The following is a 24,489-nucleotide window of genomic DNA, read 5'->3' on the forward strand; positions in this document are numbered from 1 at the left end:
TAGCAACATTTTCATGAAGTAGAAAAGAAAACTCTATACAAGATATTTTTATTAATTGCACTTTATTGATAAACCAACCATTTACAATAGGACAGAATACAGAGTGCATTCGCAAGATATGTTCTGTTTCATTTTCCACCTGTAGCTAATATTCATTTGGAATGTTATTTTAAGATTGAGCTCATCAGTAATGTTTCCCCCATCTTAATCTGCCAATAGCTTAGTCCACCTTCACCATCATCCAGTTTTATTTCACAGGTTCTTGCATTTAACTTTGTTAACTTCACCCCTTATTTCAAACCTGAAGGATGACTGGTTGAAGAAAAATCCTGACTTAGGATGAATCAACTTGACAGAGGAATACAGCTTCAAATGATGCTGCGATTTCACGCAGGGCCTAACTACAAGCAGTGGAAAAAACTGTTAATACAGAGTACAGTAAATTATAAGCAATTCTAAAAAAGCATTGGTTGGTTGAAAATGTAAGCATCTTTCAAGAGGATTGGGAAAAAAACACCATCTAAATTTTACCAAATTCCGGTGAGGTAACAAGCTTTTAAGTTTTGCCCTTCAACTTTTATCCTTATCAATGTCTTAATTATTGTTTAACCCAATACAGTATTTTAAAGGCAATAAAACATTTAAGTAATGACAAGGGTAGAAAAGGTGATAAATAATCTCGAGACAGGAACCAGTTGGGAATCAGATTTCAGTACTTATTGAAACCTGCAGTAAGAAATATAGATTACACTCCCACATGATGGGTTCACAAAACTTGGCTGGACCTTGATAGAAGGCATCGAGTGGAACTCAGGCACTTATCTACAGGAAACAAGGAACTCCAGAGGCTAAGGCATTAAATACAGTGTCTGCTCATCTCCCATCAGGTAGTTTAAGCAGCATAAGTCAGGGTCTAAGTGCATACTCATCCTCTTCGTTGAGATGGCGCAAAATATCATTTCATTTAAAAATAAAACTAACTAATTGTCTGCTGGTAACAACAGATGCTCTACAGTTTTGCGATGTTACTAGATGACAAATGCAGAAAAGCACATGCAGCAATTTAAATTACATTTAAAATGAGACAGAAACAATAATTGGTACATGGACGATTTTAACCTTTGATCCCTTACAGCATTGGTAGCAATCAGCTACCAGCTATTATGAAATTTAAATATACATAGGGTGCAAATATTTTTCAAAAACAAAAATCAGCCAATGGTGATATGATTTGGTGATGGCTAGAAAGTCGAGAGTCATTGGAAGTCAATAGCCTAAAAGTATTTGCAAAAATAGTGACTACGCTTAGGCCACAATAATTTGGGTATTTACAATAACCTAGTCCTCGGTCCTGAACAATTTTCATAAATAAAATTGATATTCTCACAAAGACAGTTCTGAAATTGGAAACTACTGCCTATTCCAAGCCGTATAGAGAAGACATTATACTATATGTTTTAATGTGATTATTTACAAGTGTGCAGAGTTTATATAAGCTGGCTACTTTCAACAATAGATGTTCGTAATTTGTTTTTTTCTAATATTTACTAAATTACATTTATGGGAGATCTCAAGTGGGAATAGCTCAGTGGCACCAGCAGATGGGATTATTTGAACAGTCCAACTAACTAAATACCAGTGAATTACTTCAGCAGACTTACGTTTATGGTTTAAGATACATTCTTATATAAATTTAACTCCCTGCCCTTGCCTGGAAAAAAAAAGCACTTGGTATTTGCTCTCCGGTCCCAATGCATTTCTGCAGGGTTGGTTTGGACACCTGATTTTCTACCACTGACACTTAAACTGCTCCATATATTTTTATTGAATAGCTGTGGCACTGGTGACGGAATCTCACAATTCTAGTCAGATTTGAGAACATTCTCAAAGTACAATTAGAAATGGCAACCAGACAGAGGTCAATTCGTAAGGGCAACTTTTTAAACAAAGTGTCAATTCTTTATTAAAAAAAATATATTGTACGAATGAACACAAGGGGGAAAATTGTGTAGAGGACCTTATTCCAGATTATTTATTTAAAAGTATATCGGTCGTAACTAATTTTCATTACAGATGACTTATTATAGTCTTGCTTATGAGCACACTGTACAAAAAGATTAGGTAAAGGGCTACAATTAAATATTGTACCTTTATATCTTCGAGATACACAATGTTCAAAAAGATCATGTTGTCAAATAATTTAGTCAGGGGTCACAGTGTCAAAATTACTTTAGGTGCAACCACAGTAAACTTCAATGTGCTTACTTAGAATTAATGTAGCAAATTAAGAGAACAGACCTCATTTTAAAGAAAATACATAAGGTGCTGAATTGGTTTAGTTTAGGAGGAAAAGTTGAAATTAAATTTTGAAAACATCAGCCATTATAACGTATAGGTCTAGGAGTTAGCTTTCTCGTGCACACGTGTAAACAAATTAGGCATTAACTGTATAAATCTTTACATTAAAATATACAATCAACTGCCTTAATGAACAACCATTTAGAAATCCATACAACAAAAAGCGCCTACTGTTTACAATGAAACAGCAGTGTTGCCCTGAGAGGAAAAAAGACACTAGTAATGGCATTTCCAAGGCTTGAAACAGACCTTCATACAATCAATGGTACATTTAACTGTCAGAATCCCAACAGCAAAGTCATTTTCAATCATTCTTGGTGGCTTCTCATTGCAGATGCACAGAATGACAGGAATTGCAATTTCCTGTAATTTACAGACACTTCCTTTACAATGCCTTATGGTAATCAGCTTTTCAGTACGAGTAGTATATGGAGCTATACAGGTACAGTTATTGGTTAATCTCTTTGTAGAATATTCATTATTTCAGCAAGTAACTAAATTCTGACAACTATTTGTTTTTGTTTGAATTTTTTTGGTCTGTTACTTCAGAATTCTTCTTGAAGTCCTTTTGAATTGCTCAGATTTATGTGGACTTTCTTCCCACAATGGAATGCAGACATGACATTGTATAAGCTGCGCATAGGACACCAAGGTAGCTTAATACATGTCCAGGGACGTGTTATTCCAACTTCAAATAGGCTTCCTCTGGAAATGCGATGGGGTTGGAGAACATGATTTGAATCACGTATCTTTTTCTGTATCTGTCACTTGCTTTATCTTCCGACTCTGAACGATCTGGAATGATGCTCCTCCTACCTGTTTCAGCTGGCTCTCCAATGCACTTCGGAGGTTATCGGTTTTAAAGTTTGGCACTGGATCAAGGCTGATGATCAATCTACCACTGTCATCTTGTTGGCTTTCATCCATGCTTGACCTTAGGTCTCTCTTTCTTCTACGAAGGTCGCCACCTCCATCGAGTTTCAAATCTTTGTACGGCTCACCATTCTTTTGGCTTGGATTCTTTTCCTTGTGTTTTAGTGGTGCATTAGGGTCCACATGCTGGAGGTCATTGTTTTTGTCTAAAACCTTCTCTTTTCTCTGACTTTTCATTGGATCTTCCTCGATTTGCCTTTCATCGCGTTCTTGTGCTCTGTCAATAAGATTTTCTCCTCGATTTTTGGGAACTTTCCCTGCACCCATAAGCAGGTGGATTTTTTTGTTCCGGTCTTCAACGTGACCACCTGGCAGGTTAGGATTTTCCTGAAACGCACCTCTATCCCCAGCTTTCACTTTCTCATCACTCCCAACTTTTTCCACATGTTCAGCTTTTAAAGGTTTGTTCTCAATTTCGGATTCAATCTTGTGAACTTCATCTTTTGATTTTGCTTTAATACCAAGATCTTCAGAAACCTTTGGGACTTTGGCCTCGTTATCTGGGACATTTGCATTTCTATTTCCAGCGTTGGGCCCTTCCCTTTGAACTTTGACCTCCTTCTCCAAGGGGACATTTGCATTTTTAAATCCATGTTCCTGGGCAGCTTTTGCTCCTTCGTCATGTGGGACGGCAGCTTTCGGGACGACAGCGTCAGGCTGTGGCACCACCCTTTCACCATCCCTACCTTTAGGGAGGAGGTCTGGAGCATCAACCTTTTGGACGACTCCTTTAAATTTGTCTCTATTCTGAGGGGAAATCTGGTGAGCTTCAACATTAACTCCAATTTCACCATTCTGTTTGGAGTCACGAGCTTGATTCTGGCTTTCGAGGCCATTTCCACGAGCTCCTTGCAAAGCACCTTTAGGTTCAACACCATCCTTGTTGTGGTCAGCCACTGGTAGATCCTGACCGGCGTCACCTCGGGAATCAGCATTGATTACATTAGGCTTCTGCCCATTCACAGAGTCAACATTTTTCACATGATCATCTTTTTCTTCACCTGTCAATTTTTTTACAGAGTTTTCATCGTCTATTAGATATAAACAAAAAAGTAAAGGTGAGACAAATGTTTTACAGGAACACACAAAACCCAAGGCATGAGAAAAAGGCCAACACAGCTCAATAGGATTCCACATTTATTCTTAGAAATGTCTATTTCAGTATTTCTGCTTCTAAACTAGGAATTTGGTACACGATGGCACAATCAACAGATTCAATATTTCTGGCACCTGATGGCAGTTTATTCTACAAGTTAGCAATATTATTTGACTTAAATTTAGCTCAACTTCTTAAATTTCAGATCTTCTCTCCTAATTTCTTTCGAACAACATCGCAACAGCTACATCATCCATCCCCGTCATCACAACTTTAAAACTCACATCATGTCCCTCAAACCTGTTTTCCCCAAGGGAGAAAAAATATTTCCAGGAGTCTCTTTCTACAGCTCAGTACGCTTGTCTTGTAGCCGGTGCACATATCTTTTTAAAAACACAGAATTATGTGCAATACTCCAAATAACAGCAGCAATACATTACAAATCAATATTATTCCTTTAGACTACATAAATCTATTGCCTCAGCAATCACAATCTTAAAGTGTGGAGATTCTCTGACAGTTTTTTAAAAAGCAGGTTGAATGTTAAACTATCGTACACATAACTAACATCTTCAAATAACGCACGCTACGGAACACCAATCTGCTTGAGGATTAAAGCTGCAGATCTATTTAAATTGGATGAAACATCAACACATCTAGTCAATTTTTATGCAGCTGCAAGACACAGATAATGATTGATCATCAATGTCACTAATAAACAAATGGCATCAAGATTTGCCCCAGTGATGTTCTGTGACAGCAGGACTCCCAGCTGCTAATCCATCTCAGTGTTGCCCCTTCCACTGAATATACGACTGGCTCACACATACAACTTGTGTGCAACATGAGAATACAGGCATGAGAAGGGGGTGGGGAGGCGAGAGGGGGGGGTGGGGAGGCGAGAGGGGGGGGTGGGGAGGCGAGAGGGGGGGTGGGGAGGCGAGAGGGGGGGGTGGGGAGGCGAGAGGGGGGGGTGGGGAGGCGAGAGGGGGGGTGGGGAGGCGAGAGGGGGGGTGGGGAGGCGAGAGGGGGGGGTGGGGAGGCGAGAGGGGGGGGTGGGGAGGCGAGAGGGGGGGGTGGGGAGGCGAGAGGGGGGGGTGGGGAGGCGAGAGGGGGGGGTGGGGAGGCGAGAGGGGGGTGGGGAGGCGAGAGAGGGGTGGGGAGGCGAGAGAGGGGTGGGGAGGCGAGAGAGGGGTGGGGAGGCGAGAGAGGGGTGGGGAGGCGAGAGAGGGGTGGGGAGGCGAGAGAGGGGTGGGGAGGCGAGAGAGGGGTGGGGAGGCGAGAGAGGGGTGGGGAGGCGAGAGAGGGGTGGGGAGGCGAGAGAGGGGTGGGGAGGCGAGAGAGGGGTGGGGAGGCGAGAGAGGGGTGGGGAGGCGAGAGAGGGGTGGGGAGGCGAGAGAGGGGTGGGGAGGCGAGAGAGGGGTGGGGAGGCGAGAGAGGGGTGGGGAGGCGAGAGAGGGGTGGGGAGGCGAGAGAGGGGTGGGGAGGCGAGAGAGGGGTGGGGAGGCGAGAGAGGGGTGGGGAGGCGAGAGAGGGGTGGGGAGGCGAGAGAGGGGTGGGGAGGCGAGAGAGGGGTGGGGAGGCGAGAGAGGGGTGGGGAGGCGAGAGAGGGGTGGGGAGGCGAGAGAGGGGTGGGGAGGCGAGAGAGGGGTGGGGAGGCGAGAGAGGGGTGGGGAGGCGAGAGAGGGGTGGGGAGGCGAGAGAGGGGTGGGGAGGCGAGAGAGGGGTGGGGAGGCGAGAGAGGGGTGGGGAGGCGAGAGAGGGGTGGGGAGGCGAGAGAGGGGTGGGGAGGCGAGAGAGGGGTGGGGAGGCGAGAGAGGGGTGGGGAGGCGAGAGAGGGGTGGGGAGGCGAGAGAGGGGTGGGGAGGCGAGAGAGGGGTGGGGAGGCGAGAGAGGGGTGGGGAGGCGAGAGAGGGGTGGGGAGGCGAGAGAGGGGTGGGGAGGCGAGAGAGGGGTGGGGAGGCGAGAGAGGGGTGGGGAGGCGAGAGAGGGGTGGGGAGGCGAGAGAGGGGTGGGGAGGCGAGAGAGGGGTGGGGAGGCGAGAGAGGGGTGGGGAGGCGAGAGAGGGGTGGGGAGGCGAGAGAGGGGTGGGGAGGCGAGAGAGGGGTGGGGAGGCGAGAGAGGGGTGGGGAGGCGAGAGAGGGGTGGGGAGGCGAGAGAGGGGTGGGGAGGCGAGAGAGGGGTGGGGAGGCGAGAGAGGGGTGGGGAGGCGAGAGAGGGGTGGGGAGGCGAGAGAGGGGTGGGGAGGCGAGAGAGGGGTGGGGAGGCGAGAGAGGGGTGGGGAGGCGAGAGAGGGGTGGGGAGGCGAGAGAGGGGTGGGGAGGCGAGAGAGGGGTGGGGAGGCGAGAGAGGGGTGGGGAGGCGAGAGAGGGGTGGGGAGGCGAGAGAGGGGTGGGGAGGCGAGAGAGGGGTGGGGAGGCGAGAGAGGGGTGGGGAGGCGAGAGAGGGGTGGGGAGGCGAGAGAGGGGTGGGGAGGCGAGAGAGGGGTGGGGAGGCGAGAGAGGGGTGGGGAGGCGAGAGAGGGGTGGGGAGGCGAGAGAGGGGTGGGGAGGCGAGAGAGGGGTGGGGAGGCGAGAGAGGGGTGGGGAGGCGAGAGAGGGGTGGGGAGGCGAGAGAGGGGCGGGGAGGCGAGAGAGGGGCGGGGAGGCGAGAGAGGGGCGGGGAGGCGAGAGAGGGGCGGGGAGGCGAGAGAGGGGCGGGGAGGCGAGAGAGGGGTGGGGAGGCGAGAGAGGGGTGGGGAGGCGAGAGAGGGGTGGGGAGGCGAGAGAGGGGTGGGGAGGCGAGAGAGGGGTGGGGAGGCGAGAGAGGGGTGGGGAGGCGAGAGAGGGGTGGGGAGGCGAGAGAGGGGTGGGGAGGCGAGAGAGGGGTGGGGAGGCGAGAGAGGGGTGGGGAGGCGAGCGAGGGGTGGGGAGGCGAGCGAGGGGTGGGGAGGCGAGAGAGGGGTGGGGAGGCGAGAGAGGGGTGGGGAGGCGAGAGAGGGGTGGGGAGGCGAGAGAGGGGTGGGGAGGCGAGAGAGGGGTGGGGAGGCGAGAGAGGGGTGGGGAGGCGAGAGAGGGGTGGGGAGGCGAGAGAGGGGTGGGGAGGCGAGAGAGGGGTGGGGAGGCGAGAGAGGGGTGGGGAGGCGAGAGAGGGGTGGGGAGGCGAGAGAGGGGTGGGGAGGCGAGAGAGGGGTGGGGAGGCGAGAGAGGGGTGGGGAGGCGAGAGAGGGGTGGGGAGGCGAGAGAGGGGTGGGGAGGCGAGAGAGGGGTGGGGAGGCGAGAGAGGGGTGGGGAGGCGAGAGAGGGGTGGGGAGGCGAGAGAGGGGTGGGGAGGCGAGAGAGGGGTGGGGAGGCGAGAGAGGGGTGGGGAGGCGAGAGAGGGGTGGGGAGGCGAGAGAGGGGTGGGGAGGCGAGAGAGGGGTGGGGAGGCGAGAGAGGGGTGGGGAGGCGAGAGAGGGGTGGGGAGGCGAGAGAGGGGTGGGGAGGCGAGAGAGGGGTGGGGAGGCGAGAGAGGGGTGGGGAGGCGAGAGAGGGGTGGGGAGGCGAGAGAGGGGTGGGGAGGCGAGAGAGGGGTGGGGAGGCGAGAGAGGGGTGGGGAGGCGAGAGAGGGGTGGGGAGGCGAGAGAGGGGTGGGGAGGCGAGGGGGGGGTGGGAAGGCGAGAGAGGGGTGGGGAGGCGAGAGAGGGGTGGGGAGGCGAGAGAGGGGTGGGGAGGCGAGAGAGGGGTGGGGAGGCGTGAGAGGGGGATCATTAAAGGAATGGCCGTTAGTGACATAATTCTAAGCAATAACTAGCTAAGTGAAAATGCTCCCTGACCATGAGAGCAGACAACTGGTGTATATTTGGGAAGCTCAAACAACAGCTGAGATGGAGCGCAGTGCAATGTTGTGAAGTAATCAAAAAGGTTAAAATGCTGAAAGTTACCACAAGACGCTTTCAAGTATATCTTTCTCCAAAAGAACACGAGGTAATGTGGGTATGAAATTTAGATGCTTATGAGTAGTCATAATGTCACAAAATGTTAATATTTCCCTCCACTGCTGTCTTGATGTGATGGTTATGACAAACGATGAGAAAGAATTGAGATAACGGACTGATGGTAAATCACATCATGCAACAGGAATGGCCAATAATAAAGAAATATTCTTGCTAGCATTATCACTGTATATTTTAAGATGCCACTTAAATTAGACTGATTGCAATGAAGTTCTAAGTTCACAGTATTTACTGTAATTTATCAAATATCAATTATTACCTTCTTTACAGAAATGGTTACTAAATTCACATGAGCCATATACAGTTGTGAGCTGCTAATATATTACAAAGTCTAACACCTCTTATGTCTGTTCTAAAAAGATCACACACTAATGGGCGATTATTTAGCAGAAAATATATTGTAGTATAATGGGCCATAATTCCTTCGGAGTGGAAAGCAGCATCAAATTGCCACTCGGTACTGACTTAGCTGTGCTAAAAATCTTAAGCGACTGTCTCGCCCGACCCTCCTGACTCAGGCCGGGTGAGATCCAGGCAGCGCAGGTCCAGTGTTGGAAATCTAAATGAAGTGGAGTGAAGGAGGCCCTCACCACCCCGGCCTCCTTTATGGCAGTAGCTGCTGTAAAGCAGGTGAGTTTGAAGGTCCAATTAAAAGTAACAGGTTCGGAAGAAGGAAAGTGTCCAAAGATAAGTGGATGGAATATGGAGGTTCGAACATGGACGGAGGGGTCTCGGACATTGCGGGTATGTGGGCTTCAGGTCGGGGGTTGGGCCAGGTGGGACCAGGAAATACCACAGCGGGGTGGGGGAGACCTCTGGAGGCTCAGTCAGGGTTTTTACAATTGTTTTGTTGAAGTCAGAGGTGCTTTTAGTTCTTCCAGTTCTTTCAGAATAGCTTCCTCGTGTAACAATACTAAACAACTTAAAATCGGTAAGTGTGAGCTAAAAATTGAGAAATGCGTGATGAATTTTTCCATTGCAGTGATGCTCAGTATCATAAAACATTGCTTCGGCTTATCCTGTCTTCCACAATGACTCTCACCCTGCTGTCCTTTGTCCTCATCATCAACCCTTTGCTGGTGGATCTCCTTGTGTTGTTCCTGAATCACAGCTAACAGTTTCTCCTGTTGGTCTAAGAGTCGCTTTTGCTGTTCCTGCTGTTCTTTAATCACATTCAGTAGAACTATGTGGTCCATGTGTTTCTCGTCATCTATATTAGAAAAAGGGTCAACATGAAATCAGCATTTTTCCTGATAAATAGTGAAAACTGAGTTTTTGCTCTGTACTTTCAAACCGACACAATAGTTCTTTCTAGTTTATTAGGGAACTTTTAGGAACATAGGAATAGGCACAGTCCATTCAGCCCCGCTTGCCAATTTGGCCTTGCAGTTTGATCATGGTTGATCTGCACCTGAACTCCATTTATTCCACATCTCCTCTTTAGTTGGGGGACAGAAGGGCGGGGAATACAAGCATAATAACATGAAGTTGTAAATTTAGTCCAAGGCTTGTTAATACAATGTGAGAAATTCATCAACGTTTCACAGTAGAGTACATGGTTACCACTCATTAATCTGCTGATCTAATACATTGTTCCAAAGTATGGTAGGAATTGGGGGTCACGTTTATGTTCCCCTACAGCAACCAAACGATAGATATTGCTCTACAGGAAGGAACACCACACTTTCTGCCTGCAAATTGCCTGTCCATCTCTTAAAATAGATGAGGTGAGTGTCATGACTGGGGACACTGAAGCAGAAAGATAAATGACCCAAAATGGATGAAGTATTTCGAAATATGCAAATTCTGGGAGTACATCTCTGGACTCTGGAACTGTAAGGGCCCGATTTTACCAACAATTTGCGCCCGTTTTCAAGCGCGAAATCACGGTAAAGTCGGGTGTGAGGCCTTTATCGCGATCTGCACCCGCGCCTGTGCAGATCGCCACTTTACCGAGACCCGCGAATGACGGGGATCCGTTCCGCGCCCAAATCGGGCACAACGACGATTTAAATGCATTTGCATGCATTTAAATTGAATTAATGAACTGCCCGCCCAACTCTATCAGTATTTCCCCCTTTACCACCGCGTTTACCGATCCGGAACCGTGCTTTTAGAGACCTGCTGAATAAAAGTTTGAGTCGGGTGCTCCAGCCTCTGAAGAGCGCGTTGTGTTTCCAACGGCTCTCTGGCTCAGATCAGTGGTGGGGGTGGGGGTGGAGGCGGGTCTGACAATTCTCTGGTTGGAGGGGGGAGATGGGGAGTGAAGTCAGATCGTTGTCTGGTTGGGGGTGGGCGGGGGGGGGGGGGGAAGTCAGATGCATCTCTGGCCTCGGTGGGGGGGGGGGGAACGTTATCTGGTGGTTGGGGGGGGGGGCGATCGTTGTCTGGTGCAATCATTGTCTGGTGGTGGTGGGGGCGATCGCTGCCTGGTGGCGGGAGGGGGGGGAGAAAGAGGGCCGATCATTGTCTGGTGGTGGGGGGGCTGATCGTTGCCTGGTGGTGAGGGGGAGGAGGCGGGTCAGATGTTCTTCTGGAGGGGAGAGGGAGTGAGGTCAGACCATTTTCTGGGGGGGGGGGGGGGGAGAGGGGGGAGGCGGGTAAGATGGATCTCTGGTGGGGGGCAGGGGGGTCCGCTGCCACTCTGCGGGCGATCGGTGGGGCGGAAGGGGGGCAGGGGTGGCGATCGGTCTGGGTAGTGGGGGGGTGGATAAGGGGGGCAGTGATGTGTTTATCCACCAGTACCCACACACATCACTGCCCCCCTTATCCACCTGCCCCCCCCCCCCCCCAAAAGATACACCCTCGCTCCCGGGCCACTTTCTGCGGCTCGGGAACAATCTGACACGGGCGCGCTTTTTCCAATTTTTTTCTAACTGCGCATGCGCAGTTCTGAGCTCCGATCGTTCCAGCTGTGCTAAACCCCGCCCACAGCGCGAATGGGACTGGAGATGGCTGAAAGCGTATGGGGGCGCCTGAAAGCGGATTTCTAAGTCGGATCTGAATTACGCCCAGATTCGGCACTTAGAATGAAAATGGTAAAATCGGGCCCTAAAAGTTTCAGTTTCATTTCTTATTTAGTTACGATTCATAACGGAGAAAGTCACGTACTGGATAGCACTGTGCATTCTGCTCCTTGTGTTAAGTGAAATATGCTACCAGCCAGAGTTTTTCCAAAATTAATTTCATTTTGTTTTGCAACTGCCAACTAAAGTAATTTGGGATGTGATGGGAGCGCAGTTTTAAAAGAGCAGTGACCTTCCATTGATAAATACTTTTTAAAAACTGGTAAAGAGGGGGCGGAGAGGGAGAGTACATAGGGGATAATTGAGACAACTTGGACTGTAACAAGAACGTATTAGAGAAATATAGTAACTTCATTGCAGTGTAAGCCTACTTGTGACACTAATAAATAAATTTCAATACCTTAAAAACTGTACCACTCAACCTACTTTCTGCCACTAACTCACCCTCTCCTCCTTCAGCTGGCTTTCCATCTTGCTTTTCTTCTAAAATTGCGTTTTCACTGTCTCTCTCATCACGGACATGCGCTTGTGGTACTTCAGCTGCACCCACATTTTCCAGGGCTGGCAAATCCCTCTTATTACCTTAATGGGGCAGGGTGAAAAAGAAAAATGATCAAACTGACTTCTCCGTGTATATCTATAAAATATCAACACAAACCTGGATTACTGCAGCACTAGAACACAAAGTTGCCTAAAATGTTAATAATGTTTTTATTTGTCTTTTCAGTCAATTGCAGAAATGATTTCCCAACACTAGAGGGCGTCAGCGTCCTTCATAAATTCAATGTGGTGAATATAAAACTGGTGTGTAAGGTTTGGTGACACAGTTTAGCCGGTGGTGTGTAGTTGTAGCTTTCCTGCCAATAGCCAGTGCTCCTCTATAGATATTAGTGACTTGTCTGTACCTGGGTAACACTGTTCACCTCCTCTGGTATCCAGTAGGAGCAGAAATATCTCCCCACCTGCGCGACAGTGAAATGGCACTTGCTTTCCGAACTTAATTTTGCAGAAATATAATTCCCAACATTTTTTTTTAGACAAAAGAAAATTTAGAGCGAGGCAGTGTGGAATTTTTCAGTGGAATATGATGGGATGGAAATTATGGAGAGGTTTCTGTGCAATCTGTCTGGTTAATTACTAAAGAGAAAGCACCCATTAGAAAGAACAATGCAGTTAACCAATTAAGATGAAAATTTACAGACATATAAAGGGTACACACAGATGATAATACGTGACCGATGCAAGAACTATTATAAAGGAGATATAAAAATGCCTTGCACCACAAAATGGTCGAGAGCAGTATTGTAGAGACATTATACCGTTATACCCTTTTAACAGATCGCAGTAACTAGACCGATTTATCGGAATTTAATATTTCTCCCCCCAACCTCCACAACTTCAGGTTTTTGCCCCAGCCACGAGAGATCAATCAGGCCTTATTAAAGAATGCCATTTTGCTGATGTTAGCTGCATAGCGGAAATTTTAAGTCAGCAAATGAAGGTATAAAACCATTTCTGCTATCAGGTCAACCGATATTAAATACTTTCGGCCAGAGAAAATGCTCGCCATCATCGAGAGGAAATGCCCAATTTCTGCAGGAAATAATTAGATGAATGGATTAATTCGATTAGCACAGCTCAACTAGGAACACTGAAAGCCAACACACAGGCTGCTGCAGTTTCTTTTAAATATACTCATTGATTTCCCATGGCTTTGCATGAAGGGGAGTTAAGAGCTGGTGCAGCTTTCAGTTTAAGGAGAGTTGGATGCCAGAGAAATCACTGCACCATGGTAGGAAGAGAGGGGAGGAGGACTAAGAATACTGATGATTGTTCTCCATTGTCAACACCTTAGGAGGTGGTCACTATTGACTGGACCGGCCATACCAACATTGTGGTAAAGCAGCAAAGCAGAGGTTGCGTACTCGAATGGCTCACTCTCTTGGTGAATAAGCTTGGAGACACCATCTCTCAGGCTCAGGGTAGAGTGAGGGGGAACGCTCACCTGGCTGGGTGCAGTCACAAAAGAACAAGCTTGGCGAACAACCGACCAAGGCAAAGCGGTTCACTTGATTGATGACCCTGCCACAAGACTCAATATCCATTCTCTTCCCCATCACGATTGCAATGTGGCTGCTTAAAGTACCATTTGCAGGATCCACTGTAGCACTCACCAGGGTTTTAAATAAATCCCATTAGAATCATAGAGGTTTACAGCATGGAAACAGGCCCTTCGGCCCAACTTGTCCATGCCGCCCCTGAGATGCAGCTTACCATTTTCCAACTCCTTGTTCTTTATGTTTTCTACATTCCCTTCTGCATTATGAATCACTGAATCCTCTTCTCCAGGAACTTTGCCACGGTTATCGTTCAGCTTTTGCTGTTGCAATTCCCCACCTTGTAGGGGCACTGCACCTTGAACGTGGACCTCTGGTTCCATCTTGCCTGGCTGGCCCTTTTGTTTTGAGTCAATCTCTGGGGCATTTCCAGCATCATTGATGTGGCTTTCAACTCCTTTTCCCTGTTCTTTTAATCCAGCATTAACCATCTTTTCCTCTTCCAGTTCTTTAATCTTTTCGTTGAAATTGTTTTTCACCTCTTGTTTTCCATCGTTTGGCTGCTTGTCCTTTATCGCTGGAAGCTTCTCTTCATTTGATTCATCCCCATCCTTTCCTTCATCGACAATGACTTTGTCATGTGGGATGGGTGGTTCGTGGCGGTGAGCCTCTCCCACAGGATGAGCAACCCCTAAAAACAAAGATAATTTTTTTAAAAGCCAGATGCAAATTCGATAGCAACTTACAACAGCAGCTGGGGATTTATTTTTTTAAAAAACAGCTGTCACTCGATTATAACTTTATAAAGTGTTTTTATCTTTCATTTTGGAAGTTTTTCACCATTCTTCAGTTTTTCTCACGAAATCATTTAGAATAGATATAGATTAAATCATGATTTCTGAAAATATTTATACCATGTGTGTGTGTTTCTGGTTCCAGCAAGACAACAGGAAGCTGTAATGTGCCAATCAATACCACTTGGTCAATGTGTGTACAATGGACTCAAAAGCAAGGTGATTAATTGATTTGAATCCAATAATATTCATAACTTTCATCAATGTAGATGACTTATCGAGTTCACCAACCCAACAGGCTGGCCAGTCCTGTGACGTTACTCAGGGGATTAAAAACCAGTTGTCCAGTGTCCTGGGAGCCAGATTTGAGGTCAGATGATGAATAGACTTCAGGACAGAACTTTAATATGTTTCCAAAGGTTGTTGGGAACATTTTATGGTTAAGTTTTAAATATTGTGAAGAAATTAAATAACCAGCTGGTAACATTTTGAAAAAAATATATATACCAGGCTATTTAATCAGTTTACTTTCTCCTCTCTTTCTTAGATAGACTTTCCTTGCTCTTTGTACACAAACTGGGGCTCCCATATGTGCTTGGTTGTTGCACATTGGAGTGTACCTACTGTGCTGCTTATTTCAATGCACCTAATGACATCAATCTTCATTCCTAATTACACTGCTGTCAATTCATTATCTCATTAAGATATTTAAATGGCACTTTAAAAAATAAAACCCTCATTTCTGATCCACCAGTGGAATAAACATTAACTGGAATTTTGATTTATTCAAGACATTTTCGTTCATTGCATTATAAGCGCTTAGCAATACCTTTAATCTGATCTAATTTTAAAATTGAGAATCAATGCGAACTGGGATGTGCATCACTCCCAAACTCTGAATACGTGTCATGCTAAAGCTTGGTAATTTCCGATATAAAAAGGGGGAAACTGGAAAGGGAATGATCCCTGAGCCACTTTGTAAATCTCCAAGATCAGCTCACAGAACACTGATAAAGGCGCAAGGACAAACAGAGGCTGCCTTGTTATTCAGTACAGCGATGGAGCAAATACAAATTTGTATTGATGTCAGTAGTAAAACAACCAAGCTGTCAGTCTGTAAATAGCAAAATCTTCAAATTCAATTCAAAGTGAATTCTCATACAGCCATAGCTTGCAGTACCTTGGTCAGGCCGATCCAGCTGTACTTCGTCTTTCTCATTCCTTTCTTCAGGTGGTTCTATTGGGACCTTTATCTGAGGTTGCTCTACAGCATCCTTGTCTAATTTTGGACGGTCTCGATCATCACCGGCTTCTTTAAGCACACTGTTTTGAACTAAAACCACAAACACTCATGTTACTCGTGTTGTATTTATAAGAACTCTATGAGCAACTTAAACGGCTATTAATACAGAATTGACAAGTGCAAGATCTTTATTTAGCAAGGGGTTACTTTTGGATGGTGAATTGAGCACATCGAGGTAATGCTTTATATCTGGCATTGCTTTTTTACATTTATTTTTCTATCTTTCCGCATCAGCAGAACTCTATTCAATCCCGCAAAGTGCTACCTGTTCAGACTGGCTTCTAAATGACTCCACAGAACTTTTGACTCTTGAAATGCCATGCCCTAGATTACTAGAAAGTACAGTTGACCAATATGGAAACCTAAATCAATGTTTGCTTTAAAAAGGTGTGCATGGCTTGTGCTGATCTCGATGTAAAGTGACTAGTTCAGCAACTGTAAAGTTCTATTTGGGCTCCACCTGCTTTCAGTTAGCTTGTCTGAGCTGAGTTAGCAGTCTTTATTGAGCTGAACTCAGTTAGGTCTAGACATAGCAGTGTTAAAACATCAAGACACTAGGTCTGAGGCTGCTCAAGTTAATATATTCTACACAACAACAATCATGATCACTAATATAAAAGCTGAAAGGCATACTTGACTGTAAAGTGAAACTGTTCTTAAAAGCTGCAATATAATTGCCGAACAGAGTAGCTAGAAAAATTGATTTAATCTCTTCAAAGTTATTGTCTATGGAAACTATAGTTCCTAAAATGATCAATAGGTGGCAATGTACACCACTGAAACCATGGGATCAGAGAAAATAGCACCCGAATTACAATATATAAATTCCTATCACTGAATATTTAAAAATAATTAAAATTTTAAAATGTTCAAATCTACAGAATTTATTTAAGAAATACAAAACTATAACTTTACAATTCTATATCACCCCTTCAGGGGAACCATTTTAAAAAGAATTGCTGCTCTAATTTATGCCGACCTGTTTGCTGAAATTTCAATTTTACTTTGATCAGTTGGCAGTCAGATTCTTTTCCCCCAATCAGATTGGAAGACAAATGCATTGCCATTCCCTGATGGTTTGTTCTCCCATAAGCATCACAGACCACACGTGTAGTACAAACCAGGCTAATGGAGCATAGCACAAGCAAGCACTGGGGAGTTTACTGCATTTCTGATGGTTTTGGGGGCAGGTTTATCTATTTACTGACAGTCTGCCCATGCACATCCAGCCAAGACTCCAATATTCTCCGTTCAGTTTATTTGTGACCCTTCTATGACTTTACTTATAAGCATTTTAATGACTAAATTAGCACAGTGAAGAAAATAGATTACTGTTTATTCTCTAGATATCGTTGGCAATATTTTGTCATACATCGTTCTGATCTGGGAAAATGCTACCCTTTAACCAGCTGCTAGGAGGGAGGACTTTCTGTCCATCTCCTCTTGCTAACAAGATTTAATTTCTCAGAAATGGTGTTCCTGTTATGATTGCGACACAAACTTGCAGCGTACCTCGTGTGGTAGCCAGTTACATCTTTGCCATCCAAATTCAAATTCACTTTCTAAGTACTGGAACTGGAAAATTATTGTTGCAGATATTTTGTTTGAATTAACAGTTCAGTAGCATTGTATACTGCACTGATCATTTTTAAACAGTGCCGTGAGTTGAATTACACAGTATCTAAGGTTTGGAAATAAAAACCTTGGGCAGTTTCTAACAGATCAGCTTTCACCAGAAGTGAAAGTGGCCGATTAATTATAACGTTTTGCAGGTAAATCAATCACCTATATCTTCAGCAGAACAAACCCGATTTCAGAATTAATAAGACAAACTTATTAAACTACAGCAAAGGACAAAGTACAAAAACTAACAATTTAGTCCTAATCTCTCGAGAGCCCTACCTTCATAAGCAGTATCAAGCAAGTCCTTAAGCATCCACAGATCACCAAGATCTTAGAATAAATTAAACAAATACTTCTTTACTAGCAGCAATAGCATGGTATACAGGAATTCCTGGCTGGAACAAAGGTCCTCAGGATTAAAGCTTTCAGCAATGACTCCTGCGCTTTCGTCAGCTACTTCACCCTGTTCCGATACACAGCATGAATTAAAGTTATATCATTCGATGTTGGTGTGGGATTAGAGAAGTGTTTCATTCTCGTTGGAAGGTTTTCAATGCTGAAGGCTCGAGAAAGTTAGTAGCCATCGGTTCAGTAAACCGTGGGACGAAATGCAAAGAGTGTGTATATCGAAGTAATACAAACTGATTCAGAGAATTATTTCATTTAAAAACCGGCACGGTAGCACAGTGGTTAGCACTGCTGCTTCACAGCTCCAGGGTCCCGGGTTCGATTCCCGGCTCGGGTCACTGTCTGTGTGGAGTTTGCACATTCTCCTCGTGTCTGCGTGGGTTTCCTCCGGGTGCTCCGGTTTCCTCCCACAGTCCAAAGATGTGCGGGTTAGGTTGATTGGCCAGGTTAAAAAATTGCCCCTTAGAGTCCTGGGATGTGTAGGTTAGAGGGATTAGCGGGTAAAATATGTGGGGGTAGGGCCTGGGTGGGATTGTGGTCGGTGCAGACTCGATGGGCCGAATGGCCTCCTTCTGCACTGTAGGGTTTCTATGATTTCTATGATTAACTTTTGCTTCACTACGTTCCTTCTGTCATACTATTTTACAGCAGAAAATAAAAACAAGTCTGAAGGTTGATAGATTTGTACAAAAAAACTAACGAAGTACTAATGTCCACTCCAAAAGGTCATTCAGATATGTGCGATAAAAGGAACAACTGATGCGCATTACATTTGTCGCAGTGTAAATGTAACTGGATCTAAAGTCAGGATCCCACTAGATTAGGAGCAAAGTAAAAGGAGACTTCTTGGCAGAATTAGTTTCACTTCACCTCTGGTCAGTTTTGGACGCCAAACATCTTTATACCAATGCTAAATTTGTACTTTGAATGAATTATTAATAATGGAGTACTATAACGTGAGCTTGATGCACTGAACACAACATGATATTTAACTTTTCAAAAAACAAACCACTCACAGATGAATAGGAAGGTACCAAGAAAAACAGATGCATCTCAAAACAGCCACAGTTACTAACCAGGTATCAAACATTTCCATACTTATTTCATTATATCTTCTAAATACTTAAAAATTATTGAAATGTCAAATTGTAGTACAGATTATCACCCCTTAATTATGATGTTGGGTTAATGCGGCTTTCAAAGCAACCCACATGATTATGGCATGCATCTACTTACTGAATGCAAAGTTGCATTATAAATTCAAAGTTTATTTAACCCATTAAATGTGGACATTAAAATAAAATAATCTGCCATCTTCATTTTGAAAATCATACAATCTCAAGGCTCACCACACCCGAGTATACTGAATTTGGTAAACATCACAAAACAATTCAGCAAGTCACCGCGAATACTAAAAAACCAAAATAATACTGACAATTGCCACCAACTGAAGGTATTAGGGACTTTTTTTTTAAAAACACTAAACAGTAACGAAGCAAGTCATTCTGATTAGTTTGGCACAGATATACCAAAAGACTGAGGATTTGAAATTACAAGCAATTGGCCCAAGGACACACTGATGGATGGCAAATGAAAGCTTTATAGCAAATCTCTGGTCACAAGTCTGGGGAGAATAGCAGATAGCAATATCAGTGCTATACATCACTGATTGTATACAAACCCTCCATCTAAGCTGTAACACCGAGGTTGCGGGGCGGTGGGGGTTGCTGCAGGCAAAGTAAAAGCCGGGCATTTATCCAAAAGAAATGAGGCAATAAAGGTAATTGCAGCCATTTTTAATACACGCTCAGGCAAACCAACGTGAGATGGTCAGAGAGCAGTTTCTGCACACAACCTCCTGGATAAAGTGCAAATGCAAAGAGTGTGGAGGCCAAAGGGAGAAGGAAAAAAATCAATGAAAAGTTTAAAATGAAAAGTTCCCCATTTTGAAAAAGATGTTTTTAAAGTTTCAGAGCTGCTTGCATTGCAAAGAACTTCAAAACTAATATTTCTATTAATGTAACGGTATTGTAATTAAAAATAAGGGACAATGCTTAGACCCTGAAAATATTCACATCGGTACGCTCATTCACATCAGCCACCAAATCGGCATATCCCTTTGCGACCTTTTGGTTAAGAGCATTAAAAACAGCAGCACATGAAAAGATCTATTTAGTCTGAAGAAACTCGAAACAGTCCACTCACTTCATTTAGCTTGAAAACTAAAGCGCTGTCTTCAAAGGGCTAAAAGCAGTTTACTTTCCGTAAAAGGAGGAATAATTTGGAATTAAGTAATTTTTTAAAAAATCCAACTTCACGACAACTGTTTAGATTGTTGTGGTGTAATAAAAATGCCCAACAGTGAAGTTCAAATTTGCCAACAGGCCTGCAGGAAAACTGAAATGTGTATTTATTTTTAAGCTCCACTTCTTCCAAGGGAATTTTAATTTCATGACATCAAGTACTCTTTCTCATCTACGTCCCTAATTCAAATACTTCCCAGTCTTCACCCATTAATCTTCCTCACTGACTGAGAAAATGCTTCGCTTCTGGTGGGGGAATTCTCCTGATAATTCGATCAAGATTCTGAACTTATTAAGGTGATAATTGCCAAGTGGCAGCACCTGCACAAAGACACAGCATCTTCATTTACTTTTTGCATAAACAGCAGAGGAGTCGGAAAATATTGTAGTGTTCCACCACAGGGACTTGGGTTTACATCTACAGTACACACGGCCCGTTCCCAACTGCAACTGTGCCCGCTGAAGGCATGGAGTAGATAAAATATGTCCCAACAGGGGTGACAGAACCTGAACAAGTGAATATACCTTGCCCGTTCCCTCAGTCGAGACTGCCTATGCACATGCCAACAGGCCTAGCTACAGGATCTTACAGCACAGGAGACGACCGTTTGGCACATCATGCCTGTACCAGCTTTACTGAAATAACTCTCCATTTAATCCCAGTTCCTTGTGCTTTCTGCACAGCCCTTTTAAATATTTATCCAGTTCCCTTTTGGAAGTTGTTATTGAATTTGCATCCACTAACCTTGCAAATAATAAATTTCACATCGTAACTTGCTGTATATGTATAACTCCTCATTCCCCACATCACTTCGTCATCTTAAACCTGCCTTTTCTGGTTACCAATCTTCCAAATGGTGGAAACAGTTTCTCCATATTTAGTTGGTCAAAATCCCTCAGAATATTGAATGCCTCTAATTAAATCCATCCATAACCCTTTCACTGCCAAAGAAAACCAATGACCCTCCTCCCCGATACTATCCTGGTAAATCTCTGTTACACCCTCTCCATACTTTCCAAAAACGCAGTGTTCAGAATTGGTAATAATCCTCCAGCTGGAGCCAGCAAAACCTATTATTTATGAATAGTAAAACTTTCTTGCTTTTGTACTCTGTCTTTAAATTGAGAAAGCCAAGGAGCCTGTGTGCTTTTCCTCAAAAAGAAACAGCTTCAATCGACTTGTCTTGCCACCTTCAGAGGTTTGTGTTTGTAAACCCCAGGATCCTGTTCCTGTCCCCCTTTTTAAAATTGTACCATTGCGATTAAACTGCCTTTCCTCGTCATAATATAAAGGCATTAAGTTGATCTTTCTGTACACCGTAGCTATGACTGTAACACTACATTCTGCACTCTGATCTCATTACCTTCTCTATGTACGGTATGCTTTGTCTATATAGCGCACAAGAAACAATACTTTTCATTGTATACCAATACATGTGACAACAGAAAATCAAATCAAAATACCACGGATGCTGGAATCTGAAACAAAAACAAAATGCAGGAAAATTAACACATTTAATGTATTGCCAAGTTGTGTGTAATTTGCAAACTCAATAAGGGCCGGAATTCTCTGGCCATTCACACCGGGGGGATTCTCCAGTCTTGCCCGCGGGTTTCCCAGCAGCATGGAGTGCCTTCAATGGGAAATCCCATTCACAGCGGCGGAACCAGAGAATCCCACCACCAGCGAATGCCCACCGCTGAGAAATAAGCATCTGGGAGGCTGGAGAATCTCGCCCCAAGAAGTTTGCATAATAGAGTCATGGAGGTTTACAGCATGGAAATAGTGCCTTCCATATCTTTGGGATGTACTGTCAGCTGTGGCTCAATTAATAACACACTCGGCTCTGGGTCAGACGGTTGTCGGTTTAAGTCCAGAAAATTGAGCACAAAATTCAAGACTGGCACTGCAGTGCAAATACTCTTTGCTGTCAGAGGTACTGCCTTTCTGATGAGATATTGGGCCAAGGTCCTGTCTGCTCTTTTATGCTGGATACAAAGTATTACATGGCATTGTTTCAAAGAATTATAGGCAAGTTATCCCTGGTGCCATGATCAATATTTATCCCTGAACCGGCATCACAAAGAACAGGTCATCAGTGCACAATCACACTGCTATTTGTGGGAGCTTACTGTGCCCAAACTAGATGCAACTGTGTTGCCTATATCACAGCAGTGTATGTAGTTCAAAAGAAGGCACTTCATTGGCTGTAAAACATTTTGGGATGCCCTGAAGTTGTGAAAGGCATGACAATATAAATTGGAAATCTTTCTTTGAAGGGTTTACAATGTCTTATTTTTCAAGCATATTCAGAATTGTTTTGTGGAGAAACACAACACCAAGTTGCGCACAGCATGCCCCTCTGGGCAGCACACAAGATAACTGTCCAGCTAATCTGTTGTATTGATGTTGGTTGAAGGTTGAATGTTGAGGGAGTGCTCCGAGATATTTATGCCCCCCTTAAGAGGGAGATAGGGGCCTTGGTTTAACGTGTCATCCAAAAGACAGCATCGCTAATCAATGCTGCACCCCCTCAAAACTGTTAGCCGAGATAATAAACTCAAGTCCTATAGTGGAGCTTCAATTCACAACGTTCTGACTCGGGCAGGAGTACTGCCTACTGGGCAACAGCTAACATGAAATAATTAGAATGTCAGTGCATTGCCCACAGTACTGAATTTTCCACTCGTGCTTCCAGTATGTACTCAGTCTGAAGTTCTTTTCACATCACTTTAACGGCATGTTCACTGAGAAAGGAAGGAAATCCATTCAAGAAGGGATTACTTTCTGCATTGCCCAGTTCATCTGATGGAGTGTCATAACCTCCATGGAGATATTCATAGACTGATCCCTAATGAGATGATAAAATTGGAGGAGTTTCCTTTGTGGAAGAGGAATAAGATCGAAATAATTAGAATGCATAAATCACACCAACTTTCCGCCATTCAGAGTTTTATTTCGGAAAAATACTTCACAACTCTCCTGTACTGATAACACAGAGATCCTTTCAAACTTGCGAAAAGGTTAGCAACTATATAACATTATTTTTGCCTTATCCTGTTTATATTACTTTCTATTATTTGTTAGAGAAAGGGTCTAGAAACTTACTTTGTAAATGCTGTGGTAATGGGTTTTCTGAAAGATTAAGAACATTTAGTATGCAAAGGGTTAAGCATCAACAGAAAGAATTAAAATGCCAAGTCTTCAAGTGAATTAACATGGACAGATTTCAAGGAACTTAAGTGCGCACAAAGCTTAAAACAGTATGAACCACACACTGTTCAGAATCTCAGCCACACACAAAGAGGAACTTCCTGACCAGTCAACCTTTGGCCTTTTCATCAAGTGACGTACATTCAGAATGACATATATGGCTTTCATACACATTCTAACGAGGCCCCCACACTGAAAAAGGGCAGGAATCTACACAAAACCAGAGCCCTTTCTACATTACAAAACAGAAGGATGATTAGAACCAAGAAATCCTTCACAACGGTGGATTCCTCTGAGGTGCAGCCTCATAACACATTTGGTGGATATAAAAGCTTTCTAAGAATGGATAAGCTGCTCTTTAAAAAAAAAACTATATAATGAAAGATAGCTTTTTGTAGTCTAGAAGGAAACAGGGTTTTGGATTGCTTTCAACTCAATATGTCAAAGACACCCACTGCTACCCCACATTGCCTATGCACCTAAGCTTTCCAAGATGCAATATTAACAAGCTGTTTTCCTCACAATCTGCCAACAGCATTTTCCCCCCAGAGGAAAGGTGCTCCACTCATCTCAAATCTACATACGTAGCAAGGATTCCCAAAGGTATTTTTTAGTGAAATCGTTTTTCCCTTCCTTAGGCCAGATTCACTCGTATATATGTGGAAAGTCACATAACTTTTACTGGGGTGATGCTGTCCTATATTTTCTTGCCTGCCCCAGAGTACACAATTAGTTGGTTTTAGTGAGGTAGTTCCCTTTGTATTCTCAGAATATTGCATATCCGAGCTATGCCCTTTATAGGTATTTCGGCATCAACAGAAACAGCCTGTCAGGTTTGGTTAGCTTCAAAGTTGGCCACTCGCCACATATAGGCCAAGTCTGCCCCGGAATTAAGCCGTGGATCAGTTGTATCTAAATCCTGCACTCAGCCAAAGAATTTACATGCATCAATAATTCAGAAGTAGCAAGGTTTTGTGAATGTTATTTACATTTTTACTAAGCATGGGCAGTATGAATAGCCCAAGATATACTGAACAGAGCTGCTTAATCTATAAATTTGTTAAAGGGTTTAACACTTTCATCAATAGGGTGTCTTTTTTCAATTAAAAAGATATTAGTTAAGGGTACCCTGATAGTTCAAATAGTTCAGTGTTCAACTTTTAATTGGGCAGTGAGTGTTCCAGTTCCAGCAGCCATTACCCATGTTCAGATGATCTGCCGCAAACAAACACCAGGGGGTTTGTTTGGGGGAGGTGATAGCCTAGTGGTATTATTGCTAGACTATTAATCCGGCAATTCAGCTAATGTTCCGGGGACCCGGGTTCAAATCCCACCACAGCAGATAGTGGAATTTAAATTCAATTTTTAAAAAATCTGGAATTAAGAATCTACTGATGACCA

At 44.4% G+C, this 24,489-nt stretch overlaps 1 protein-coding gene across 2 annotated transcripts in view; it reads right to left on the reverse strand.

The window, feature by feature from the left end:
• Positions 1 to 53: 53 nt before the first annotated feature.
• The window catches only part of slc38a10 (solute carrier family 38 member 10), a 131,197-nt gene continuing 106,761 nt past the window's right edge, over positions 54 to 24,489 (reverse strand). For both annotated transcript variants that reach the window (XM_078225574.1, XM_078225575.1), the window contains exons 13-17: positions 15,418 to 15,570; positions 13,661 to 14,134; positions 11,831 to 11,968; positions 9,403 to 9,570; positions 54 to 4,322 (exon numbers count right to left, since the gene is read on the reverse strand). In XM_078225574.1, the coding sequence (XP_078081700.1) occupies positions 3,100 to 4,322; positions 9,403 to 9,570; positions 11,831 to 11,968; positions 13,661 to 14,134; positions 15,418 to 15,570 (2,156 nt within the window). In that variant the 3' untranslated portion in view covers positions 54 to 3,099. The remainder of the gene's footprint in view (positions 4,323 to 9,402; positions 9,571 to 11,830; positions 11,969 to 13,660; positions 14,135 to 15,417; positions 15,571 to 24,489) is intronic.

This window comes from Mustelus asterias, chromosome 12 (assembly GCF_964213995.1).
Source record: "Mustelus asterias chromosome 12, sMusAst1.hap1.1, whole genome shotgun sequence".
In the NCBI taxonomy this organism is placed as follows: Eukaryota; Metazoa; Chordata; class Chondrichthyes; order Carcharhiniformes; family Triakidae; genus Mustelus; species Mustelus asterias.